This window comes from Barbus barbus (assembly GCF_936440315.1).
Source record: "Barbus barbus genome assembly, chromosome: 41".
Taxonomy (NCBI): domain Eukaryota; kingdom Metazoa; phylum Chordata; class Actinopteri; order Cypriniformes; family Cyprinidae; genus Barbus; species Barbus barbus.
The window spans coordinates 7159582-7187329 of record NC_136719.1 but is presented as its reverse complement, the minus strand read 5'-3'; the positions used below and the strand labels follow the sequence as shown (position 1 = coordinate 7187329).

The window sequence follows — 27748 nt, the reverse complement described above, 5'->3', positions numbered from 1 at the left end:
CAGACATGTATTCACACTTTCTGGGTCTGTATTACTGCAGTCTCTCTTATTATTATTTTTTTCTCTCCCTCGGCTTCAACCAGCTGAAACTAAGGTAACACTACTTGAGAGCAGATAAGAATTAGAAGTGGAGTTTTTGGACTGATGCTCCAGCTGGTGGTGTCACTGTAAAGTAGTAGTATACTGTACTTTACTTTTAAAGGAGTACTTATAATGGAAATAATATACATACTAAAGTGTGAACTGAAGGGAATAGTTTTGGACATTTTAAAATATATACATGAACAATATATACACTGAACAAAATTATAAACGTAACACTTTTGTTTTTGCCCCCATTTTTCATGAGCTGAACTCAAAGATCTAAGACTTTTTCTATGAACACAAAAGTCCTATTTCTCTCAAATATTGTTCACAAATCTGTCTAAATCTGTGTTAGTGAGCACTTCTCACACTTGTGAGGTGGATGGATTATCTCGGCAAAGGAGAAGTGCTCACTAACACAGATTTAGACAGATTTGTGAACAATATTTGAGAGAAATAGGACTTTTGTGTTCATAGAAAAAGTCTTAGATCTTTGAGTTCAGCTCATGAAAAATGGGGGCAAAAACAAAAGTGTTGCGTTTATTATTTTGTTCAGTGTGCATATATGTATGTGTGTGTATGTATGTATGTGTGTGTGTGTGTATGTATGTATGTGTGTGTGTGTGTGTATATATATATATATATATATGAGATGTTCAAAAAGCAAGCAAACAAACAAACAAATAAAATACACAGCTCAACTGTTTCCAACATCGATAATAAATCAACATATTCAAATGATTTCTAAAGGATCATGTGACACTGAAGACTGGAGCAATGATGCTGAAAATTTAGCTTTGCATCACAGGAATAAATTATGTTTTAAAGTATATTAAAACTGTTATTTTAAATTGTACTAATATTTCACAATATTGCAATATTTTCTGTATTTTTCATCAAATAAACGCAGCCTTGATTAGGATAAGAGACTTTAAAGAACACACATTCACAAGGTACATCAAGGCTTAATGTATATTTCTGATTAGTACTACTAAATATTAAACTTTTGTTTGGTCTACAGACATAAATATTATGCCATATTAAGTCGTAAAGCCTATTGATGACAGATGTGCTGTTATTAACACACTTTGATGCGTTTCATTATGATAGTTCTGTGTTAGGATTCACTTTTGTCTTTATATGGCGTAGAAGTTCTTGTAAGCGCTCTCTCTCTCTCTCTCTCTCTGTTATCTGTGAAACTGACATTCAGGCCTGTGATGTGATTTCTTCCTAATATAGATTTTATTTCCAGGGGAACTCAAACTCGAGCATTATTTAGGTGTAGTACCAAAGCCCAGATCAGACAGAAGTGCTATATAAGTGTTGGGACGACAGAACCATGTTGTGTAGAGCCGGCGTTTGATCTGTCAGTCATACAGACAGAACATCTCTCATTCTCTGAGTCTTTCTGAATCATATAATTGGTCATAAACTTGTAAATAATTCACATCCAATGCAGTATATACAGCTAAGATTCATCAGAAGCACATTTTTTTTTAATTAGAGACAATTAATAGTCAGTTTCCAAATGTATATTGTGGTTATTCTTTGAAGAATTCAATATGATATAACCATCCTGAGAAAAAATGAAGAGTGAAAGTCTAAGCTTCTTGAAAATAAGGATTTCAGTGTATAAATATATAAAATATAAAATATATAAAAACACTAAGTATTGAAGCAGTTTTGTGTAAACAGTCTTTAATTGCAAAATTATCACCTTTTTTCTGAAGTTTGGCACTATTTTAAACGGCAGTTAGGCTTTGCCTTTGATATTGGCTGAATTCCCAGGCTAAAAAATCTGCATCCACAGACATTTCACCAAGTTTATTTTCTTACATTCATTACATTTTAATTGAGTTTTAAGGAGTATTTCTTAAGGCAGATTCCACAATGATTACAAAAACAATTTTGAGATAATTCTATTCATATTAAAGGCATTATAAAGACTAGACTGAGAGATTGAAATCTGAATTAGCTGGCTTGAGAAACACCCTGAGGGAGTTGGAGGCCACTGACCCAGAAACCTTGTCTCTCTACAGCAGCTTTAACCTTTGACCTGAATGATCAGTCCATGAAACACAGCCGAAATACCGTTAACCCAACCTGTCAGCTCTGTCGCTTTATATATCAGAGGCGAGTGAACAGGTTAAATCTGCATAACTTTGTACCACTTCACCAAAGAGTAGAAAGAATGAAATTCAGCAGAGGAAGGCCTGAAACAGAAGGTCCTGGCTTTAAGACCTTGACTTTTAAATAGCTTATGTTTTTTAATGACCATAATTAATGTGATATCAGGTGTTTCACTGGGTCTGAGCTGAGAGTGGTCAGATCTCAGGTGCAGAACCGCTCCGTCTGTCTTTTCACTCTTCGCCTGAATTTATTACATTTGAGTTACATTTGTCTCATGATCTCTGAGTAAGAGAGCTCTTCAACAAAATATTTAATATTTATAGCTGAATAATAAATAGCCTGTTCTGCTGTGTGATTCAGTCTGCACTGTTCTTGTATGGAACAAGTGATAATGTATGTACAGTAAGCCAGTTATTATTACAATAGAAAATGATCAGAGCCCTGAGCAATACATATTTATAAAATTAATAAAAATACAGTACATTTTAAATGTTTGGGATTTTAAAAAAAGAAATTACTTTTATTGAGCAAGGATGCATTAAATTGATCAAAGTTATATAATTTTTAATGTTACAAAACATTTTATTTCAAATAAATTATGTTCTTTTAAACTTTATACAAAGAATCCTGAATTTGTTTTATAACTTTTTCCACAAAAATAATTAGTAAAACTGTTTTTAACAATAATAATAATCAAAAATGTTTCCTCAGCTTCAAATCAGCAAATTACTTTTAAAAACATATTCAACATACTCGTTCAGCCACTCTATCACAGCCTCTCACGGACCTCTTAGACTGTCATTTAGCCATTTTTTTTCAGTATCCATTTCTCTCTCTCGTTCATATGCAAACACACAGCATTCTTTTTTTTGTTTTCGGGGAAGGTGTACGCGGGCAATCTGCCCAATAACAGATTAATTGGTTTGGAATAGTGCCACACTCTGGGACTTGAGTTTGCCCTGTGTGTGTTATCATGCAGAGCTGTGCCATCTGCCTCTGTGGCACTGCCTTACCCATCAATATGCCCGACATCCACACACACACACACACACACACACACACACACACACACACCCCCACCCGTCCCCTGTTCACTTGGCACAGGACTTTGTTAAACTCTCTCTAACGTCTCTTTGAGTAATGTAGTATTGGCCATGTGCTTCTCATAATGAATGGTTTATTAGACGTGCCTGCCATTCCTGCTGAACACACTTATGCTTAGGGATTTCAACAAACCGCTAAAGCTGAGTATTAAACTTTGGTGAGTAACTAATCCCACACATGACACACAATTTAATTTGCATATACATTTACATTTATTAATTTAGTGGATGCTTTTATTGAAAATAACAAATAAAGAACATCACAAGTAATTCTTAACTTGTTGGAAAATATACAGTAAACCTGTGGAAACATGATCTCCTTCATAGGGTTTGGGTCTTTGGACTTGGGCCAGTATACAACGCTCTAGTAATTACCCAGAATACCATAGCAATAAAAGCAGACACCCAGAACACACAACAACACCCTAGTGACCACTCACTGCACCCTAGCATCCACCTAAGAGTGTCTTATCAACCATAAAACAGCATTTTAAAAACACTCAGAACACCTAGCAACTCCATAGCAACGCCCTCGCAATCACTCAGAACACCTAGCAACTCCATAGCAACGCCCTCGCAATCACTCAGAACACCTAGCAACTCCATAGCAATACCAGAGGAATCACTCAGAACACCTAGCAACTCCATAGCAACGCCCTAGCAATCCCTCAGAACACCTAGCAACTCCATAGCAATACCAGAGGAATAACTCAGAACACCTAGCAACTCCATAGCAACGCCCTCGCAATCACTCAGAACACCTAGCAACTCCATAGCAATACCAGAGGAATCACTCAGAACACCTAGCAACTCCATAGCAACGCCCTAGCAATCCCTCAGAACACCTGATAACTCCTTAGCAACACCCTAACACACCTAGAAACTCCATGGTATTGCCCTAGCAATCACTCAGAACACCTAACAACTCCATTGCTACGCCATAGCAATCACTGACAACACCTAGAAGCTCCATAAATTAGCACACTAAAAACACCCAGAGCACCTAGCAACACCCTAGCAATCACTCAGAACGCCTAGCAACTCCATAGCAGCGTCTTAGTAATCACTTAGAAGACCTAGCAGCTTCATAGCAACGCCCTAGTAATCACTCAGAACACCTAACAACTCGATAGCAATGGCCTAGCAATCCCTCAGAACACCTTACAACTCTATATCAACACCCTAGCAATCACTGACAACACCTAGCAACTCCATAAAGCAGCAAATTAAAAACACCCAGAACACCAAGCAACTCCATAGCAACGCCATATCAATCTCTCAGATCACCTAACAACTCCATAGCAATGCCCTAGCACACCTAGCAACTCCATACCAAAACCCTAATAATCACTTAAAACACCTACCATCTCCATATAGCAACATCATTATAACAATCACTCAGAACACCTAGCAACTCTATATCAACCCCCTAGCAATCACTCAGACTACCTTAGCAACCATACAAACACTCATGACACCTAGCAACCACATAGCAATGCTTTAACAATCACTTAGATTACCTTCGCAACCATATTAAAGAATGCTAAAATCGACTCAGGACACTTAGCATTAGCAACGACAGAGCAACGCCTTAACAATTACTCAAAATACCCTAGTAACCACTTAGACAACTCAAAATGCCTATCAATTGCATAGCGACGTCCTAGCAACCTAATAATGTCCAAACAACCACCCAAAACATGAATTAAATGAAATACCAATGTGATAAGCGCTCGGAACACCATAGCAACTGCATGGCAACACCCTGGCGACCACCCACATCACCCTAGAATCACAGGATATTTTTGTCCAGGCAATCACAAAAATATAAAAATCTAGCTACAGAATAATGATGTACTGACGTAAGGTGAAGACACGAGTCGAAAGTGAAAGGTGAAAAGACGGTTCAGAAGATCTGACCGAGTCTGATGTTTGTCTTTTGTGCTCTTTGTGCTGTCAGTCTCTGTCGATACACTGATGTGTTTGTGTTTGTCTCCTCAGCTGCTGGGTTTCATCTACGCCTGCTACGTCATCAGTGTCATCACAGAGGAGGAGGACAGCTGTGAGTATCTTCTCTTATCTCCTATCGTGCCCGTATGTCTGGTTGGCAGTAGTTCTGCTGGTGTGGAGGGGTGATATCTATCTGCTCAGGTCAAAATGTGTGTGTGTGTGTGTGTGTGTGTGTGACACATTCTTCCCCATGTTTATGTGTCCAAAACAGACACTACCAATTTTAAAGAAATGTGTCTGTCTGATTATAGTCTTACATAAACATTCAGGAGATGATGGCTCTGTGTCCTTCAAGCTTTGTTTTGTGAAAATATATCTAAACAGTATGAATTATCAATGTTGAAGAATATGAAATATGGATGTTAAACCCATTTTTTGATCCATGTGAGAGGGAGCACACTACTCTCATACATTTAGTAAAAAACGCTGTATTACTCAACTCAACTGTTTTTGTAAGTGTGCCTAAAAGTTTAAGTGGATTTCGAGTTGAAAGCATTTTTTTGCTACAAATACACATTGGAAAATGTGCCTTTACTTCCATTTTGTTAAAACTCTAAAAACATACTTATACATCCTATACCTATATATATGTATATACACCTATGTATATACACCTATACCTAATTTACTATTGTTTTAATCTGAAATGAATACTAGTGGCAGTAAAACATCAATAACTTTTATTCCTTTTCACACATATTATGATTATTGCTAATAAAGACTTTTTTCACATGGTTCCTTGCACAGTAATATTCCATAGACTGTAAAAAAGATGGACGACGCTATAGAAAAGTGAAGCCAAAACATTCTCAGTATGGCCATTGTGCATGATTGGTAAACTAATATATTTTCATGTTTGCATCGTATAACTAGCTCCATATGTATGGATCTTCTGACATAGTAAACTTGCTCTGTAGTGCACCTGGTACAGCGTTGCCCTTGAGATGTAGAGTGCTTTGCGAATCCTGTGAATCATGAGTTGTAATAAAACAGCTGAAAGACTTGAAGAACCAAGCTAAAATTACGTGTCTGCAACAGCAAACGTGTTTTTATCTTGTTTGCTGTTTTTTCAACATTATCAGTTAGGTTTAAGGTCAGGTTTATCATAGGTGGTACATTATATTCAAATGTGATAGCATTAAGTTTTTAGTGGCACTCACCTGGAAATTTCATTTAAAAACTGTCATGATGCATACAACAACCAGCATAATAAAATTGCCAGATTCATCAGAGAGAAAGCACTTTTGGTGCCACTCACTGGAAATTTCACTTTGAAAGTGTCATGAAACATGCAAGAAGCAACCTATTATTATTTTTCAGAAATATCACCCCAGGCAAATTTTTTTCCATCGAGCCTGGGTTGTGTTTGTGTGGGAAATCTGAATGTGTGTCTATAACACTCTTGGAAGATGCCAGAAGCAGCAAAGATTAGAGTTTGCCAGATAAATCTGATAAACAATCAGATTAGGGTTTGCCAGGTAAAGAAAGTGCATTGCAGTGTTGTATAGATGCTGTTTGCAGTGATAGGTGCGCTGTTTTCTTCTGGAATTCTTACTTCTTTGGAATTTTTGTCCTGAATTGAATAGGTCTGTTCGAATTCACTTCAGTTTCAAAATATTGTTCACAGTGCATATACACAGCAAATTATTTGCTCTCGGCAGAATAGGCTTCAACAGCCTCACTAAGAGGGAAAGGACCAGAGTGAAGCCAAGGGGATGAGATAAGCCAATGCCATGTTTGTACAGGTCAAACACCGGCCCTCCGCTGACTATTAATGTTCTCCCCTCTTCCAAAAAAGTAGGAATACCGTTCTTTCATTTACCACTGCTGAACATTCCCTGGAGGAATATACCTTATGGATAAAAAGGATTAGACTGCAGAGAATTGGTCAACTTTTTTATCTATTACTTTCAATTCTTGTTTGCTTTTGTTTTCCAATGACTTTTGAGCATCATCATTCATCGAGAACAGGCTGCGTGTCTGCTTGTATTTTATCATGCACATGTGCTCGGGTGAACTCAACATCAAAGTGATTATAAGTACGCCGAGGACAGTTTTATTGCTCCGAGGTTGCTTCATAGCCCCGGAGATTTAAAGAACGCATGAAATCAAAATGTCCGTTTGGTGGCTTTCATGCCTGTTAGTTTTAAGGACATCTGTATGCTAGTACACTGCTAAAAGTTGGAAAAATAAACTTTTAACACATTGAAGCATTTGGAAATACTGAATAATATCTTCTAGACTGAAGATATATTAAGACACGGTCTTAAATTTTTTGTCCAATTAAATGCTTTCTAGAACGAAAGCACCCTTAAACTGATCAGGAATAGCAAGTAGCAAAACATAGTTGCACTAATGAAAATTTGGAAAAGTAATTTACAGTAGCTACATTTTCAGTACTTCGAATAACAGTATTTGTCCACGTTTGTCCAGCCGCAACTTTATCCACCTTTTTTTTAAAGGGATAGTTCAGCCAAAAATGAAAATTGTCATTAATTACTCACCCTCATGTCATTCCAAACCCGCAAGACCTTCGTTCATCTTCGGAGCAGAAATTAAGATATTTTTATGGGATCTGAGAACTCTCTGACCCTCCATAGACAGCAAGGATATTACCACGATCAACGCACAGACGTAGCAAGGGCATCGGTAAAATAGTCCATGTGACATCAGGGGTTCAACCGTATTTTTACGAAGCTACAAAAATAGTTTTTGTGCGCAAAGAAAACAAAAACAACATAGGCTAATTTATACAGCAATTCTTCTCTCCGAGTTACCGTCTTTCGTCATTTTGGAGAGTACCCCAGAACGTAATCAACGTAATCAGCATTGTTTACGTTCAGCATGCGTGCGCTGTCTACTGAAAGTTAACAACGCTGATTATGTTGATTACGTTCTGGGGTACTCTCCAAAATGGCAGAAGATGGTAACTCGGGGAGAAGAATTTTGAATAAGCTAAGTTATTTTTGTTAGTTATTTTACACACACATATAGTATGTAAACATAAACTTTTATTTTGAATGTGATTAATTGCAATTAATTGTTTTGCAGCCCATACAGCAAACTAGACTGTGCTGTAAAATGTTAAATCTTTCACATATGAAGTTTTGGGAAGTCTGATTCATTTTAGAGAATCGATTTGTTCATTATTGGTTCATAGAAATCATTTGATTCAAAATAAGCGATTTACATCTTTTAGTGTATGAAAAATAACATTAATTTTATTACAATACGTGTACACCATAATATTTTGTTAAATATATATATATATTATACTATAGTAATAATATAATATTACTACTCTTCGCCATTATATTTTTATAATTATAGTTTCAACAAGTTATGATAATACTTTTTAGGCTGTAGATGAGGCACTTTACATTGCCAAGTTGCCATTATCGCTTCCCCAGCATTATTTACTTGTGAAGGCAATGACTGGAAAGTGTTAGAAAGAATCAAGCAATGAAGTGTGGATTTATAGGTCTGTGACTTAAAGTGCAGACCATTAAAGCACCAACTTCACCTCAGATACTGTACTTCTCCTAAAATAAAATATGTATTTTAGGTATCTAAGGGAGATGATTGTTGACTTGAGGTTGTGGGTAAGTTAGAATTTGTAGGCTAAATCCTTTTTTCCTTTCGTCATGCTACATTGCCATTGGAAGTACAGACTTGTGTGTGTGTGTAAGCAGCCCAGTGGGTCTATTTTCTATCATGCAAAGCTGTGTGTGGTTCATTTACACGCTCATTTGAAGTCGAGGATTAATTTCTCCACTGCTCTGAAGTTTCCCTCTCTCTGTCTGTCTCTAACACTCTCTCTCTCTCTACAGGTGATTTGAATAATAATGTGTCAGGCTTCATTTTTATCCATGGATTCTTCTCCTGCCTTGTCCGCCCTTCCTTCTCATCTCACTCACTCTTTCTTTCTGTTTTAAATGACTTGCATCCATAATTAGATTGTAGTCGCAGTCCCACTGTTATCACTGGCTCATTAAAAGCAGCAGCAGTCACTTTGCTGCGGTGTGAATCTAATCTAATCACAGCGGACAGACCGGCCCTTCTGCCAGCTCTAGGGACGTGTGGGCTCTTGAGTACTGATCTAAGCCCGGATCCTCTCTCAGACCTGCCTTTACCAAAAGAAAATGCAAACCTGGCTTCACATCAGAGCAGGAACAGGAGAGAGAATGTGTGTGGGACCTCAAGTGTCTGGTTGGTTATCAGTGCTGAGCAGATTCCTATGCAGGCTTTTTATGAAAGTGGGTCAAAATAGTGTAGAGCTGAATGTTAGCATGAGTGCTTCCCCGATGTACGTGCGTTACATTATGCAGGGGAGAGAGAGACAGGTAAAAGCTGAGGAGAGAGATAGGGACACACACATAGCGTATAGAGTCAAAGAGAATATTTTATGTGAACTCGAGTTGTTTTATTTGCTTGAGCTCTATGTGATTTCTAATTGTAATGCAAGGCCAAGCTGACATGGTTTAAACTCTTGCTATATAGTTCAGTATCATATCAGTTCTTAACCAAAATTTTATTTTTATGTAGTATTGGTTGATTACACTACAGTTTAGGGTTAAAGAAAGAAAATTAAGCAGCATAAGTGTTTTCAACACTGATAATAATAAATGTTTCTTGAGCAGCAAATCAGCATATTGGAATGATTTCTGAAGGATCATGTGACACTGAAGACTGAGTAATGATGCTGAAAATTCAGCTTTTTATCACAGCAATGAATGATATTTTAAAATAGATTACAATAGAAAACAGTTTGTAATAATATTTTACAAAATTACTGTTTTTGCTGTCTTTTTTTTTTTTTAAACATAAGAGACTTCTTTCTAAAACATTAAAGATAATCTTATTGCCTCCAAACTTTTGAATGGTATTGCATATTTTGGCCACACTTTAATTTAAGGTTCAATTATCGCAATTAACAAACATTAACTACGACTTTTGCCTCAACCTCCTAATTTGCTCCTTATTAATAGTTAGTAAAGTAGATATTAAGTTTAGGTATTGGGAAGGATTGGGGATGCAGAATATGTTCTTTATAAGCACTAATAAACAGCCACTATTTTAATAATAGGCATGCTAATAAGCAACTAGTTAATAGTGAGAAATAGTCCCGATACTGAAGTGTTACCCATATTTTTCATTTATTTAATGCACATCTACGTTTTTGTTTTTTTTAGATTGTTTGATGTCTAATGCTCAATTCAAGTCAATCTTTAAAAACATAGTCACACTGTTTAATGAAATCTTTAGCAAATAATTTTAATTTTTCATAGTATACATTATAAACTTGTGATGCCTAAATTCACAAATAGTATTTAAATGGTTAATTTGAGATTTTAGTGATTTAATGTTTTATATCGTTTATACAAACTACTTTAAATAGCATACATTTTAATATCATTTAGCAATTATTGGCCATAAGATGAAAATATTTGAAAACACTTTATTTTAAGGACCAGATCTCACTATTAAGTAGTTGCTTTTTAGCATGCTTATTACTAGCATATTGGTCACTACATTACTAAGTATTAATAAGCAGCAAATTAAGAGTTTGTTCAGGGAAAACTCTTAATATGTGTTCCCTCTTCTAAAGTGTTACCAAATATTATATACCTGGACGATATAGGCAGTTGCTTATGGAGAGAGTGCTCTCAGATCGGCATACATTGAGACATGCACTCAACTTCTCTCACTCAACTGAGGTATCTTCACAGTATTGTGACTGCTATTCATTCCACCCACCTCTCTTTTTGAAAATGAATAGCGGCCTACCGGGTAACTTCTGAACAGTTGTACTACAGTTTTCCGCCTCCTCTCACTTCAGATTCATTTGTCTATAAGGCACGTTCTCCACCGCAGAAAAGGTCTGCATATGCAAATATGTCTTTTAACCAGTATATAGTTAATTATACAGTATCACACAATTATCCCCAGCTGATAGAATGTTTGGACAGACAATACAATAATGAATTTGCTATTTACTTTTAAAATTTAAAAAGAATATCATCATTACTGACCTTTCCTCTTCTGACATTTTGTTCATAGCTTGATTTAATTCTATTATAAAATTTTAGTAGTGTTGTATGTCTCTTATTTGAAGTTGATCATTTATATTTATTAGAACCATCAAACCATTAGATTCATATAGATTTGAATGATGCATTTATGATCTTTTTGGCTCTTCTACGTTTTGGATTTTTAATGGAGGGACATAAACCTCTCAGGTTATATTAAAAAATATTTTTTCAATATTTTAAGTGTTTCTTAATTTTCTTAATAACTTCGAAGATTGACCAGAGTCTTACGAGACATGAAAACGCTGACAGAATTTCATTTATGGGTGAACCAACCATTTAAACAAGTCTTAAAGTATGAAGTATGTGTGAAGTTGTCCATTTACTCACATTAGTAGGAATAACTTCTGGCTTGCCAGCATTCCTCACATAGCAGCGCCGCTCATGGTCTCTGGAGCACCACGGATCCTGCAAACACTAATGACACATTATGAGCTCAAAGCCTGTCGTTTGTGATAAACAAACCTGCCCTGCTATTTTCCAGCCTGCTGTATGTTTAATGTGTGTAAACATGTAGGTGAAATTGCTCTTGAGATTGCCGTCTGCTGCGGTTTTATGGATTGACTGAAAGGTTTGTTTGTGCTTTCACAGCTAAAACACGTTCACTTACAGCATATCGCAATTCACCTACTATCCAAGTATGCACTAAAATGTGTTCTTATCAAAGTGCCTCTGATAACTGGGCCATCTTATTAGAGTCTAGCTAATTCCTTCATTATTAAACATAAATTTATTTGCATGGACATGAATGGCTATTTGTGTTCACAATAGAAAGTCAGTAATGTGAGATCAGAATGAATAAAGGTGAATACAAGATGACAATTGTAATTTATGAGTAAACAATCTCTTGAACTCTCAAACTTCAGTGTGCAATGCATATTTCAAAATTCCCAGCAGAAATCATACACGATTTGGACACATTTGCACACTATTTTCAACATGCTGTGCTTTGGGGCTCATTCTAATCTCACATACTTATTTATATTTAAAATAGGTGCTATTGGAATTGGGATGCGGGGATGATCTCTCTTTTTTTTTTTTTTCTGTATATAAGTTAGGAATGAGTGTGTGTGTGTGTGTGTGTGTGTCTGTATTCTCCGTGTGGAGAACCGGGCTGAATGAAGCCAGTCATCTGATAATGAAAATCATTCAAACCTCTTATTCATTCCTCTGTCTCTCTCTGTGTGTGTGTGTTTGTGTGTGTGTGTGTGTGTGTGTGTGTGAGTGTGTGTGAGAGAGAGAGAGAGAGAGAGAGAGGGAGTAAAATCGAATAGAGTTTTGTACAGATAGAGAAAAAAAAAACTTAATGTACTAGAATTTTAGTCAAACTTAGATGAAGAGTTATATCATATCACATTTCATATGTACACACTGTTCATTGTTAATAATTGTCTGATTTGTGTAATGTGAAGTGTCATAGTCGATATTCCAGCGTTAATGTTCACATTATTCATATTTCTGTCATGCATTATGTCTGTTAGTGGTTTTTACATGGCGATTATCATTTCATGTTTCATTTGTTCTCTTCATGGCTCATTTTCCTGTTTCATTTCTTTTCATTCTTTAATTTCATCTTTTGTTTGGTTTTCAGTTGATTTTATTGGTGGATTTGACCCATTCCCACTCTACCATGTCAATGAGAAACCATCTCATCTTCTGTTAAAGCCCATGCATCAGTAAGTACCAGTGTGTGTGTGTGTGTGTGTGTGTGTGTGTGTGTGTGTGTGTGTGTGTGTGTGTGGTGGGGGGGGCGGGGGGGGGGGGGGTGTAGTCTATGTACCACATGTGAGGAAAATCTGATAAAACCTCCTATTGAGGACATTTAAAGATATCATCAGTTTGAAAATTGTTTCATAAGTAATGTAAAATATGTAAGGAATAATTGACGATGGGATTATTCATTTTGTGGCCAAATTAATTAAGTGAAATCAAGACACACCTGGAACTACTTTAGCCGTTCATTTCCTTGACGCTAATTGCACACCTTTCATCAGCCAATCAGATTCAAGCATTCAACAGCCCTGTAGTATAAAAGTATTATAAATTAAAATAATTATAGTAATTATTGAGAGTTTTTAATTAGTAGGTTTAATTTACAGCTGTTATAAAAACAATTTAGATGTCTATTGTATGTCCCCATTTAAAAGTAAAATGTGTGTGGGAATGTGAATCCAATCAAACACTGTGTGCACGAGTTAAGTCAAATAGATTCTTACATTTGTCCCCGCTTGCCCCTTATCTGAAGCATTAATTAAAGTTAGTTTCTTTTAATTAGTGTAAGTTCTTAATTAGTCCATTCATTAAGCATTCTGATCTCGTCCAGTGAGGGATTAGTCAAACAGTGGGAAGCTCATACGAACAGTAAAGGAGCTTTTATATCAGCGTGGACATTTTTGTATTGTTATTGTTAAATGTTGCATGTGGAATATTTGTTAAAGCTCTCTAGTTTAACTCTAGTTTTTAAATGCCAGTGTGTTGATGTGCTTCCAGTTCAGTTTCATTTTTAACATGAGATCTATGCCAGCACTTTTATTGTTTATGTACGGCAGAACCTTTTTAAGGTCAGATCTCATTTTAAAGGCTGGCAGTCGGAAGCGGCGCAAAGTTTGGCCAACTTTCCTCGCTTTCATCATTAGTTGTGCCAACTAGACTATTAGCATCTTCTTGAGAATAATAGTCTGCCCTGCTTTCTGCGGCTGAATGAGTCAGACTGCTGAAAACCGAGCGGGTTATTGACGTGTAAATGTGTCTGGCCATGTATTCATCGTGCTAGAAAAGTTTTGTTCAGAATAACTCATATTTGTGATTTAGTTTCAGACTTACAGTAGTAGTCTGGGGACGCTGTTTTCATTTGAGACTGCGTGTTCTCTTATTACACTGAACAATATTAAAGAAGATCAAAGAACGTATTGTATTAAAAAGATTTTTTAAAGCCTTAATCCAAACCAACTAGCTCTAAAATGGATCATAACATTACAGCGTTATAAACAGGAATTAATTAATCATCCCATGAATCATTGTAAATCATAGAAGTCAGGGTTTCCCAAACAAGGCTTTATGAATTAATAAAAAGCTAATAATGCATTAATTAAGCACTGCATTAATGTGTGAATCTGGGAATGCAGTGTGCTCTGTGTTTATATTCACATTCGCGTTGCAATAGTAAATGACAGCATTCATCGGTGTTCTGTCAAAATAAAAGCTTGAGAATTTGACGCTAAAAGCTCAAGGCTCAAAGCTTTCAAACGTTAAAACGTCAAGTAAAAATGTATTTAAATATTTCATTTTACTATTGTAATTTGAAGCGTTAGTTGGCTCTTATAAAGACTGAAACCAAGTGTGGACACTTGAAAAGTAACTCTTTCCCTTAGCAGTCGAGTCTTTGTTCTTTGTGTCTGGATGTTTCAGCAGTAGGCATTTTTATATGAAATTTTTTAATAATTTAGTAATTTTTATACTTTATTATTTATTTTTTTTACTTCTAAACATGGACAGTGATGTCAACAAACAATCAGCCATACAATAGTAAATTTAAAACAAAAACGAACAAAGAAAGCCTTAAATATATAAATAATATATAGATGTAAATACATAAATATATTAATAAATAAAATATTGTGTTCTTTTAACATAGTTTTATCTTTCTCTTAAGCATTATACATATAGCTCCACCACTCTGGGGAAAGACTCACAGCTCAGGATAGTCACTACTGAATCTTTGGGATTGTGTGTGTGTGTGTGTGTGTGTGTGTGTGTGTGTGTGTGTTCCTGTGGATTTATCAACCAGTCAATGTTGTCAGGATGTAATTTTCCTCCGGCTCCAGAGTGATTAGTCACATGACAGTTATGGCTCAGGTGATTGGCTGAAAGAAATTACCTCCGAACCATCGAGTGCCCTCAAGCAGAGACAGCAACACAAGTCATATGCTTCCAAGGGGCTATTTGAGCAACTGCCATTGATATTAATGTGAATGCTCGAGGTATTATAGACCTACTTGTGTTTTACTCCAAAGAAGAAAGTTCTGACAGTGTGACAGGCCTGTTCATCTCTTGTAGAGGGGAACTATAAATCCCTCTGTAAATGCTTTTATGACTGAACGGGTCTTGATCTCCTGCTACCTGCTGCTATATACCCTCGATCTTACAGTATGAGTTTTATGGGAAATTTGGATCAGTGGAGTGGTTCCTCTGAGACCGGTCCTGGCCTCATTTTAATAAGCCTTAAATTATGCAGGCTCTGTAATGAGTGTGTGCAGAAGAAGCCTTTTCAATATGTGCACATGGAGGTGCTAAACACATTATATTTGCCCCAGGGACATTTTTCATGACAGTTTAATCAGACTAGTTGCAAATGAGTGAAGTACCTGTCATGTCTCTAGATACACAACCGTTTCACCATCATAGGGAGTTTAATAAATCACCCAGAAGGTGTCTCTCTCTGTGTGTGTGTGTGTGTGTGTGCATTCACAAGTAAGTCTGAACTTTTAGTACTGTAATTAGAGGTTGATTGAAAGTGGATTTTGTTAATACCAATATTTAAGATGGGAAAATAGGCCAATAAACCAATTAATAAGCTGATAGTTAATATGATTGTCAAAAATATGAATGAAAACTTTCCACTTAATGTCAAACGGTGCTAAACTTTATTACACATTTAACAAATAATGATATATCCATGCAAATGTTTTGTAATTATTAAATAGAATAAAAGTTGAGATACACTACTGTGTGAAGGCAGCATTTATTTGATCATAAATACAGTAAAACTGTAATATTGTGAAATATCATTGCTATTTAAAATACCTGTCTTTTTTATATATTTAAAACTATTTTTTCTGTTATATTTTTTTTTTTCCTGTTATGAAAAGCTCAGTTTTCAGCAGACTTTACTACACTGAAATCAATTTTGAAAACAGTTGTGCTGCTTGATATTTTTGCAGTTTATTAATTTTATTATATCATATTATATTATGAATTAAACATTTAGGATTCTTTGTGAATAAGTTCAAAAGAACAGCATTTATTTGAAATCTTCTATAAAATTATAATATTTTTGTAATATTTTTATGGTCAACTTCAATCAATTTAATGCATCCTTGCTGAATAAACGTATACATTTATTAATTTTTCTAACCAAATTGACCCCAGGCATTTGAAAGGTAGTGTATACATTTAAACTGAACCGAAAAGTAACTTAAAATAGCAATCTCATAATAAAATACCATAAAAGAAAGAAGTGATAAACACAATTAATCACAGAACACTCCAAATAACAACCAGCAGCAGCAGAAAGCAACTATCAGTGCCAAAATGATCTGTTAAGCTGATATATCGGTTGACTCTAATGACATTTCTTTTTGTGTTTTTCAGGTCTTCGTAAATGAAAGTGTGTTGTGAAGAAGAGCCGCTCTGCCCATTCCTCCTCTCTGCTCCTCACCTCCTGCCTCTCCTCTGTTTAAAACGCTTCCTAATCGCCCTAAATCAGCCCTTTCTGGAGCACTGGAGAGTTGGCTCTCTGATTCCCGGCTCTGCTCCATCAGACGCTCTGGCACATTGCTCCAGCTGCCTCATTTAGACGCTCTTACAAGTGGATGTATAACATATCTAAACAAAAAGGCCCAGTATTGTGTTGGTGTGGTGTGTGGTCCATGCGTTTGAGTTATTCAAGGGGAGTTCAGATGTTGAGGTTCACCGAGTTCCAGCTCTGTTTGTGTGTGTGGAGGAGGGCCATTGTGTGCTGTTTACCTTCACACAGGATTTGCCCAGTAAAACCGAGCAGGGAGCCGAGAGGAGGAAAACGGGTGCGGCCCAAAAAACAAAAAGACAAAGCAAGCTGGCCTCCTGTGGCAGTCAAAAATAGAAGCAAGGGAAGTGTAAAATATAAATACAAGAAACAATTAGAGCTTTTCTGAGTTGTTTTGTGTCATAGTGTGATGTACAATTCTCATATTTCACTGTAAAATTCAGTTTTAGTCTTTTTTTGTTTGTTTTAAGACTTGATTTATATGCAGTGAACCCCAAATCTCTGTATTTAGACACTCAAATCACACTAAACAATGTATAATAGTCATTCAATTAGATCAAATATACATCTGGCTGATTTGTTTTCAGATGTTTATTAATTGATTCGCATCTAATGCAATGAAATTTGTGCATTTTAAGTGTGACTTGAGTGTTTTGGGGTTACTGTGCATGCTGTCAGTATTTTTAATGTTGCTAATCATCATTTATTGCACAATGTGTTTGTATCAGCCTTTAGATGGAACAGAGACTAGTTTGGGCTTCCTCTGTCAGTACCGGCAGTACAGTTATTACAGAACCTCATACTGTTTTCATAATTGATATTATAACAGGACCGGCTGATGTTATGAAACAGAAAACGGTTCTTTCATCTGAACGGTGCTTGTAATCAAATATTAGTTTGTGAACAAATCGTCAGCATGTCGTTCTATGAATACGAGTAGCGGTTGAGTGGCTGTCAATGTCTTTCACTGTAGATGCAGAGCTACTGTAACTGTTTACTGGAAACAAAAACCTCAAAGCACAAATGACTGACCTGACATGTATCATAGTGTGTGTGACATGTTTTGAAGAGACAGACTGTGTATTTCTTTCCAAATTGAGATGTGAAGGCCAGAGGTCAGTAGCCTATGTATTTTCTAACTTTAATTGTCACATAGTTGCTTGTTATCCCAGATGTTTCATATCATGAGACCTGTGTACTGTTTTGCCAGCATTTTGGGTGCTTGTGGAACTGGGCATATTGTAGTCTTGAAGGAATAGTTCATCCTTGCTATTGCTTAAAAGTCTTTATTTTCCCCTTGAAATGCAAAAAGGAGAACTTTTGAAAAATGCTCACGTTGCTCTTTTCCATAAAATAAAAAAGTCAAACAAAGCACCATAAAAGTGGTCACTCTTAAAAATAAAGGTTCTTTATGGGCATCTGTGGTTCCATGAAGACACTTTAACATCCATGGAAACTTTCTGTTACACAAAAGGTTCTTCATATTGTTCTTTACTTACTTTAAGAGTGCATATGAATACTGTATGTTCAAAGTCAACTGAAGTCATGCAATAGCTTTGTGCGTTTGTTGTTTGGAAAAGAGCAGCTTGAACATTTCACAGAACATCTTTTGTGTTCCTCAGAAGTAAATCAACTGTTTTGTATCAACATAATTGCGAGTAAATTATAAAATTTTTCATTTTTAGGTGAACTGCTCCTTTAAATGTTGAAGTTAGGGGACGTTTTAGCAATTACCAATTAACCAAATGGCAAAAACTAACGTTTTCAGCTTAATTACATGGTTATCTTGTTCAGTGTTCTGTTAGACGCTCATATTGGTCATGAATCTATCCTGCCCCCTAGTGTTCAATGTCTTTCTGTACAAGACAACTCAACTCTATGGACCAGGAAAATTGCATTTTGTACCACTCTCTGAAAATACTCCTGTACATTTGTAATTGTAGAGTTTAGGATATTCACCATAGGCCAGCAATGGTAGTCTGCTGCAGAAGTGTTATAAGGAGAAAAAGAATGATATAGATTTATATCACACCTCTCCCCTCGTCTGTATGTCTCTGTCTCTTTTTACTGGTGTTTTTTTGTAAGCACTTTTGTATCTCTTTTCTGTGTTTGGTCTCTTCTCCATAGTTCTTCATTGACTGCCTGTCCATCAACACATGCTTGCTGACCAGAGTGTAAATAGATGTTTGTTAATAAAAGTATGCTTTTCATCTACTGACTACACGTCTTGTTTGTGTTTGAATTGGTGCTTCTGTCTCTCTTTGACCCACAAACATGAGTAAACAGACAAACATCCTACAAGCCTCCTCTGCAAATAGAAGAGATCAAAACTAGACATTTAATCACTGTCCTGTGCCTATTTTGGTGCTCCCAGTCAAAAATGACCGGCCTTTTAAAGATTTCTCGTTATGCTATACTATCACTAAATCTTGGAGTCAGTCCTTTTTTTTTTTTTTTTTTAATTACCACAGGTTTTGTATTTCTTTTTGAAACTGATTGGTCATTGGCCTCGTTGATCTGAGTTAAAGCACCTCAGGTTTGGGGTGAAAAAAATAAAAACAGTGTAATTTAGGCAATATTCAATACAAAAAAATCATCTATTTTTGGGGGGTGGGTTGTTATACCTTCTGCGAGTAAAGTCTGTAGGTGTTAGTCCAATGTGAAAACATTATCATTTTCAAAACAGGAGATTGTCTACGGGTCAAAACAACTGGAACTCAGTATGAGGGTTAATATATAACAGAAGCAGAGCTTTGACAAATATGTGCAATGCAAATAGTTTTATTAATGAAAATAGAAGTGCAATGTGTTAATACAGTAATAATAAAATATTATACAATATGGTCTCTTATAAACTGCCATCTGAAAATTCATTTGATATATATTTTTTTAATTTAAAATTCACAAAAAGCTGTTCACTTTGGCATGACACAAAATCAACTTTGGTTTTGTCCAGAACTTACAAGCATGCAAAACGTTTTAAAGTACTGTAGGGTCCATATAAGAAATCTGGATTACTCATTTAAACCTGGAAATTAACAATGTTTTTTTACATCATTAATATCCTGCTTTATTTAGGTCACTAATCAACATTTTTGTACAGATGATCAGATGTACTTGGAGCTAAATTGCTGCTGTCGATAAATTATGGGGAAAACCCAAATTACTATGACATTCTGAAATGCATGTTAATATTTCAAGCAAAAATGCATCTAACTAAAACTGATATATAATGATATTTAAACTTATTTTACTATTAAATAGATGTGAAGTTTACTTTTGGACCCCTGTAGCTTTAATGCATAGTCAAATATCAAACAATATGTCTTTGTGTTAGAGCACAGATGCTGATTTGGAAGCTATTTATAACATTTGTTGAATATTGTTTCACTAGATATCCCGCGTGCAGTAATGACACTGTTGTGCAACAGTCTGTTGCTGTGTATTAACGTATTTTGTGCTTCATGACATGAATGCTCGCACACTCCCCCGGATGACTGCCCTGCATATGGGGCAGTGGCGCAGACTGGCTGCGCAGTCAGTGCAGACGACCAGGTGGCCACAGGGGATGAAGACCATGGAGACGAGTTTGTCCATGCAGACCTTACAGGTCCTCTCTTCCTGAAGCTGTCGCAGCTGTTCCTCTGGACTCAGGTCTGATCGCACTGGAAAACACACAAATGCACAAATTAGGACAATTCAGATCAGTCTGAGTCAGTTGAGATGATTGATAGTTTGATCTGTTTCATCCCAGAGGCTACTAGATGGAGAGAACATTAAGATATACCCAAACGCACACACACACACACACACACACTATAAGTGCAACGAGAGCATGTTAATATGAACCTTTCTCCCTGTCTGAGACCTGCGTTCTTGGTGTTCTCTGCCTCTCCACAGTCTCTGAGGGAACAAACCATCCACATATTAGAGGAATGAATTATCAGAAAATGAAAAGACAAGTTCACAAATTTAAGTCATTTCAGATCTTAAGGGGTGCTTACACAAAACACCTCTACAAGTGCGAGACCCAAGAGGATGGAAAAGAATGCAGGTTGTCAAATGTATTTAAAACTTATTTTAATTTAATGTTGTTGATGGCAAATTAAAAACATGTCGCTCATGCAAGAAAAAGCAGTGAGGTGCAGAGCAAAAAAATGGTCAATTACCTTCATTAAATTCTTGTTTATATGGAATAGCAACAAAAAAAAAAACATTAAAATTAGTGCAGTGGAATGCAAAAAAAGATGCAAATCTTGGGCTGTTTTTATTCTGTGGAACACAAAAAATAGAATTTTGTGTTCCATGGAATAAAGCTCTATAAAATGAAAAAATGCTAAGGTCAGGATTTTTGCTAAATAACTTTCAATTCCAGTTTGTTCATCCAAATATCTGAATAAAATAATAATAAAAAGTATTTTGATACCTTTGCATCCTTTTTTAAAGCTTGAAGGTGGTCACCAGCTAACAATATGTTCAAAGAACATTTTGTTAACATTCCCATTAAGTTATTAAATGTTGTTTCTTAATGTTCTCTAAATATTCAAAATGTCCAGTTTTTTAAATGTTTTAAAAACTTACATTACACACACGTTAAAGAAAAACATGGTCCCACTTCAGTTTGGGGACCAATTCTCACTATTAAGTAACTACAAACTATGGCTTTAACCTCAATAAACTCTTAATTTAGAGCTATTTATTAATAGTTAGTAAGATAGTTGCTAACTTTAGGTATGGAATAGGATTAAGGGATCTAAAATGTGGTCATGCTGAATAAGGCATTAACAGCATGTACTAATAAACAGCCAATATGCTAGTAATATGCATGCTAGTTAATAGTGAGAATTGGACCCTAAACAAAAATGTTACCAGAAAAATGAAAAGATTGTTACTTTAGAATGTTCTATGAATGGCCTGAAACAAGTTGTAATGTTTAATGAACATCCAACTCAGAAATGAATGATGCACTGTTTTGATAATGTTATTAAAGACCAGATAACTTTAAACAAACGTTCTATTAACATTACTGAAGAGAACATTCGTTTTTTGCTATTATATGGACAAGCGTGAACAAGACATGTTTTGTTTTTTTATTTCTCCTTTTGTGGTCCAAAAAACAAGAAGGGCATGCGACATCAACAACACCAGAGTGCGTAAATAATAACTGAATTATATTTTAGGGTGAAATATCCCTTCAAATAGCCTATCTCCTTTATCTAGTCAGGGTAGCACCATATATTTCATTTTTGACAGGAATGAACATGAAGTTGTGAGGGATAGAAGTACGGGGTGTTCAATGGATTGTATGTTGTTTTTAACAACATACAGATTGTTCAGCTGATGAAACATCTTTCTGGAAAAACTTTCAGTAATGTAAAACTTTTGAAAGTTGTTAGTTGTGAAAACTTTATACAGTACATGACGGTGTAAAGACTGTAAGTCTATCCCTTGTGTTCCTCCGCATTAAATTCAATGGTCAATAGCATCCTTTAAACCATGTAAACTTTAGGTTATGTAATTGAGATTTGTTGGGTTTGGAAACACCTGGTCTGGGCTCCCCTGGCTGCCTTTCCTCCTCCTCGGCCTGCAGGACGTCGGTCACCAGGTCAGAGACTGAGGTGTAGTGTGAGCCGGTGAGCAGGTAGCGTGACTGCACCAGACTCTCCACTAGCGAGTGCTGGAAACCCATCTGCAGCACCGCCTGCACCACAGGGGACAACATGGCTGCTGCCACTGAGTTCTGCCCACCCAGCACCTCTGCCAGCGGGACAGCACACAGGAACATGAGTGCATGCGTAAGAGGGACTGAGCACTTCACTTGTGAGGGCCACAATTACAAAAATATTCTTAGTGAGCAAGTAATCAGTAGTAAAGGGCCTAATCGGTTTTAAAGGTGCTAAAATGCTTTAAAGGAATAGTTCACACAAAAATTAATATTTGCTTAAAATTCACTCACCCTCACGCTATCCAAGATGTATATGTTTATTTATTAATCGGAACAGATTTTGAGAAATGTAGCATTACATCACTAGCTCACCAATAGATCCTATGCAGTAAATGGGTGCCGTCAGAATGAGAGTCTATAAACAGCTTTTTTCACCGCAGAAAACAATATTGTGGACAGAGGACTTATATTTTGACGGAAATTCTTTGAAGTGTTGGTAGATTTGTTTCTTACAAACATGTAGCTTTTCACTTAACAAGACATTAATTTATGGACTGGAGTCATTCGGATTATTGTGATGTTTTTATCAGCTGTTCGGACTCTCATTCTGACGGCACCCATTCACTGCAGAGGATCCATTGCTGAGCAAGTGATGTAACGCTACATTCCTCAATATCTGTTCCCATGAAGAAACAAACTCATCTATACCTTGGATGGCCAGAGAGTGAGTACATTTTTCAGCAAATGTTCATTTTTGAGTGAACTTTTCCTTTTAAGTGCGTAATAATTTGCTTAATTTAGAAACTACAAAGTCTTTTCTAGGTCCTCACAAGTAGAAGTATAAAAAGAGCTTGTGTGTATGATATGTTATGCAAAGCAAGATATTGCTGCGGGCAATTTATTCAGTGATTTATGCAAAGAATCAGTTCAGGTACTGTATGTTTGTTTACCAGCAGCACACATTCATTTAAAACTGCAAAACTGCATCACAAAAGACTGAAAGTTAGAGTAACACTGATCATCATCATTGTTAGTTAGTGAGGAAAGAGAAGAAGAGAAGGTCCTTTGCCTGGGTGAAAAATAAGTTTTGAGAGCTGGAAAAATAATAATAACAACTACTGAGGAACATAAAATGCATGGCAGCACAAAATGCAACCTGATATTTCCTGCTTATTACACAGCTTCTTGCCCCAAAAATAGTTTATTTTCTTGTTTTAGAGACAGAATACACATACAGCTATGTAGGAATCACTGATTTCCACATCAATGGTTATTATTCAGAAATATTTGAGTGCAGAATGCTGTAAGCGACCAATCAGAATCATTTATTCTAGAGAGCCGTGCAATAAGCACTCATAAGAGTCTGATTATCCATATAACACAAGCACTACAACAATGGAACATTTTACAGGACATAAGAATTACAGGAAATACGTAAAGTCAGGGGTTTTCAAATAGGGGCCTGTAGATGCCCCCAGGGGCCACAGGGTGGCCACAGCTTGGAAAATTTGACATGAAATAATATTACTAAATGTATTCTAACAGAAATAAGAAGCAAATCTGTTTTTAAATAATTATTTTTCTTTATTACGATTACATGGCTCTATTTTGATTAAAGCTACTTTTAAGCTGTAAGCTGCACAAATACATTTGAAATTAATTGAAAATATATTTACATTATCGATGTTATGCTTTTTTACACAGTATAAATGGCTCTATACATCAAAACATAAATAAAACTGTATTTATATTTTGGTGAGGAGCCCCTTGCAGGGGGATCATCATTTTTGGAGTCCATGGTCCTTATTTAAACATTTGAAAACCCCTGCTCTTTAAAAAACACCTTTAAAAACCTTATTTTGGATTGACTTGCCTGATGTAATGTTCCCTGCAGTTAATGATGAAGATCCGCCCTTTAAAACAAAGAAAAACATTTCAAATCTATAGCAATCTTGCAAATATAGCTGTTAAATGAACCGTAAACTGATGGTTAGGAGCGTTATTATTACTTACCATGTTCTCATTCATGTTGAAGTGAGACTGTTGGACATTGCTCACATATTCCCGTCCTCTGGATTGAAGCAAATATTCACATCTTTGGAAGCACATAGACAATATTATTAATGAGACAAATATTAATGAGCAGAATTGCAATAACCTTATTTATTTATTTATTTATTATTTCAGGGCAGCAAAAAAAGAATTGCAAGATCTAAACTCCGAATTAAGAAAAATAAATCCTAGAATTGCATGTTTGCATCTCGCAATTCTAAATTTAAATGCCGCAATTCTGACTTTTTTCTTGAAATTGTGAGAAAAAAGTCCAAATTGTGAAATAAGCTTCTATAGGATGTACATGTGCACTGTTGCTGTAAAGCAATTTGTCTGGTTTGCTGAATTTCGGACACGCTAATAAAATGTAGGCCTACTCTTGGACATTTTTAAGGGAACTTGGGAAATAACCAGAAGTCATTCGACTTAGAATTCTGTGTAGGCCTTGCATCAGACTGATTGTGAAACTGACATTTCAGGCTAAAAACAAGCAGAAACAGAAACTCACTGAGGAAACCATTTGGCGTGTTCCTGCCAGGGGTCATCTCCCGGTTCCCAGTTCCTCAGACCACCATCACAGAAGAAACACTTCACATTGTCACCATGACCTAAGAAACGTACAATCATTACCATCTTCTAAAAAACACATTACATTTAACAGATACAGTGCAGAATATATACATATCTAAACTTGCAAAAATACCTTTTTCCCTAGAATTACGAGTTTCTAAATTCTAAGCATGGGCGTCGCTAGGCCATTTTTAGGGGGGCTGTATAGCATACTTCACAAAACGACCATGTTGATATTTTCATTTGAAGATGATACTTTAAATATAAAACATAATACAGTGCATGTGGCAAAGAAGTTTGCATACTTGAGGTAAAGAAAGAGGTTTGTTCTAGAAATGCAAACAGTAAAATTTTGGGTTTGTACAGTAAACAGGTGTGTGTGCGTGTGTGTGTGTTTGTGTGTGTGTGTGTGTGTGTGTGTGTGTGAGAGAGAGAGAGATCAGGAAGAATGTGGCTTATTCAGTACTGAAATGTTATCCCATCTATGCAATACAGTGCAATACTGCAATAAGTTTAGTATACCATCCTACCCTATTAGTCAAACATTTATTTATTTATTATTATTTTATTATAATATCCACCTAAATTCTAAATTCTAGAATCACCCCTGGTTCTAAGTCATTTCTAATCAACTTTTATAAAGTTCCAACACAGTTTTCTAAAACAGTAAACAGCCTACTTTAAACTGGTCAGTTATAAACCAATTTAACATTTCAAAGAATGTTTTTATAGGCCTAAGTGAACGTGATTGTTTTATGTTTTAATTTGACTGTTTATAAGTTAACATATTTGTATTGTTCTTTAATGAGAGCAAGTGATATGCAATTTTTGAATGCATGTAATCATAATAATAAGCGGTTCGCGCGCTCTCTCGTTCATTCCGTTCATTCACAGTGCGCGTGACTGCCGGCGCGTGACTCTGGTTGCACAAAACAGAAGCAAGAAAGTTTCTCTTCCGCGCCGAGTGGGAACCACATAAAATCCCATAAAAATAATAATTTCGTGTGGGATTTCATTTCAATGACTTTGTTTTGCTCTCAAAATTATCTCTCTTATCCTTGCTGTAGTCTGAGACGCACCTGTGTAGAAGAAGCCCGCCTGCGCCAGCGCGTCTGGCTGCACCGATGCTCCTGTGGGCCAGCTGTGATAAGTGGACAGTCTGCTGTCCTCCGACTCCATCTCTGGGTACACCGCCTGGCCAGACGACACCTGGTCGTCCACGGTCAGCCGCTGCAGCTGACTCAAGAGCTGCCCGTCCACAGAGTCAGACGAGCCCAGCGGAACATTGCCCACATCCCTGCCCAGCATCAAGCCGCATGCGGGGAAGTGCCTCTCATGCTCCCCTCGCGGAGTGTCTCCGTGAACCCAGTGCCTCAGGATCCCATCGCAGCAGAAGCACTGCACCGTGTCACAGTAGCCCAGATAGTGAAAGCCAGCCCGGGCCAGCTCCGCAGGACTCACGGGCGCGTCCGTGGGCCAGTTTTGGAAAGTCTGGAGTCTCTCCTCCTCACTCCGCATCCCGATCCGCGTGCTGCTCTCGCGCTCATGTCCACGATCTCCCCTCATCCTGCTCTCCTTCCATAGTAGACTGTTCAAGTGTGGTTCAGCACCCCCTCCGCTGGCCATATGGCCTATTATTGCCAGTGACAGAGCACCGTTTACTAAAGCGCGCACATTTCCAGAATAAGCAGTTGTTAAAATGATCTGCGCTGTGGCCAAGCCCTGAATAGCATTTATACAATAGACGCCTTTCATGCTGATTTTCTCTAACTTTCACATGATCATACCTATCGCCTGCATATATAGTTATAATTCAAATACTTGTCACATAATTATGTTTTTTTGTAATGAAAAAAAAAATAATGTAAATAATAATAACTATAACAATTGAATTGACATTTCAGGCTGTTTTATAGGCCTAAACCTTTCACTCATCCAAAGTAATCAGTCAAGCACTGTTGACTAATACTTAACGTAAACTATATTGTTTAACATGTTACAAAATTTTGCCTAGTTTATTTTGAAAGAAAATTAATAAAAACACAAAATGAAATGAAAAATGAAATGACATCTTGCTGACAATGTTTTGGGATAAAGTAAAAAGTTCATAGTATTTCAGGAAGCATTATCTATATTATTATTATTGATGTTGTTGTAGAAATTTCATAGATATCTAAAATTATTTTTGATTGAGCCTACATCTCCCATAAACCTTACACTCAAACTACTTTCAATTAATCATTTTAAACGTTACAAAATGTAGTTTATTTAAAAAACAAATATAATAATAATGATAATAAATATATCTGCAAGCAGCGATTATCGGGGTTCAAGCACTTAAGGTGGTCTTGGCCAATCTGGATGTATGGCTGACAGTTAAACACATCCAAAATGGAGAATAGGCTCACAGACACACAACACACAGAGTGAAATTAAATTATTAAAGTAGTATATGATTACTCAGTAAGCATATTTACACACACAAACATGCACACACATTTTATTTATGAAATAAGTGATA

The 27748-nt window shown here is 36.3% G+C and overlaps 2 protein-coding genes across 4 annotated transcripts in view; one reads left to right on the top strand and one right to left on the bottom strand.

The window, feature by feature from the left end:
• Positions 1–19159, top strand: part of LOC306860149 (sodium/potassium-transporting ATPase subunit beta-1-interacting protein 3-like) — a 65298-nt gene extending 46139 nt beyond the window's left edge. The window contains exons 5-7 of one of the 2 annotated variants that reach the window (XM_079401701.1): positions 5319–5379; positions 13008–13092; positions 16787–19159. In XM_079401701.1, the coding sequence (XP_079257827.1) occupies positions 5319–5379; positions 13008–13092; positions 16787–16796 (156 nt within the window). In that variant the 3' untranslated portion in view covers positions 16797–19159. The remainder of the gene's footprint in view (positions 1–5318; positions 5380–13007; positions 13093–16786) is intronic. The other variant, XM_079401702.1, reaches the window with a different exon arrangement.
• Positions 19160–19705: 546 nt separating this feature from the next.
• LOC306860451 (baculoviral IAP repeat-containing protein 7-like) lies at positions 19706–26934 on the bottom strand. 2 transcript variants are annotated; one of them, XM_079402179.1, is made up of 7 exons: positions 26307–26934; positions 25166–25265; positions 24619–24700; positions 24479–24518; positions 22485–22697; positions 20790–20843; positions 19706–20605 (listed from the first exon to the last, which is right to left on the bottom strand). In XM_079402179.1, exons 1-7 carry the CDS (start codon positions 26851–26853, stop codon positions 20403–20405), a joined length of 1239 nt encoding a protein of 412 aa, XP_079258305.1. In that variant the 5' UTR covers positions 26854–26934; the 3' UTR covers positions 19706–20402. The 2 variants fall into 2 exon arrangements, with proteins under 2 accessions (XP_079258305.1, XP_079258306.1); XM_079402180.1 differs by lacking the exon at positions 22485–22697 and having other exon boundaries at positions 19707–20605; positions 26307–26929.
• Positions 26935–27748: the final 814 nt, after the last annotated feature.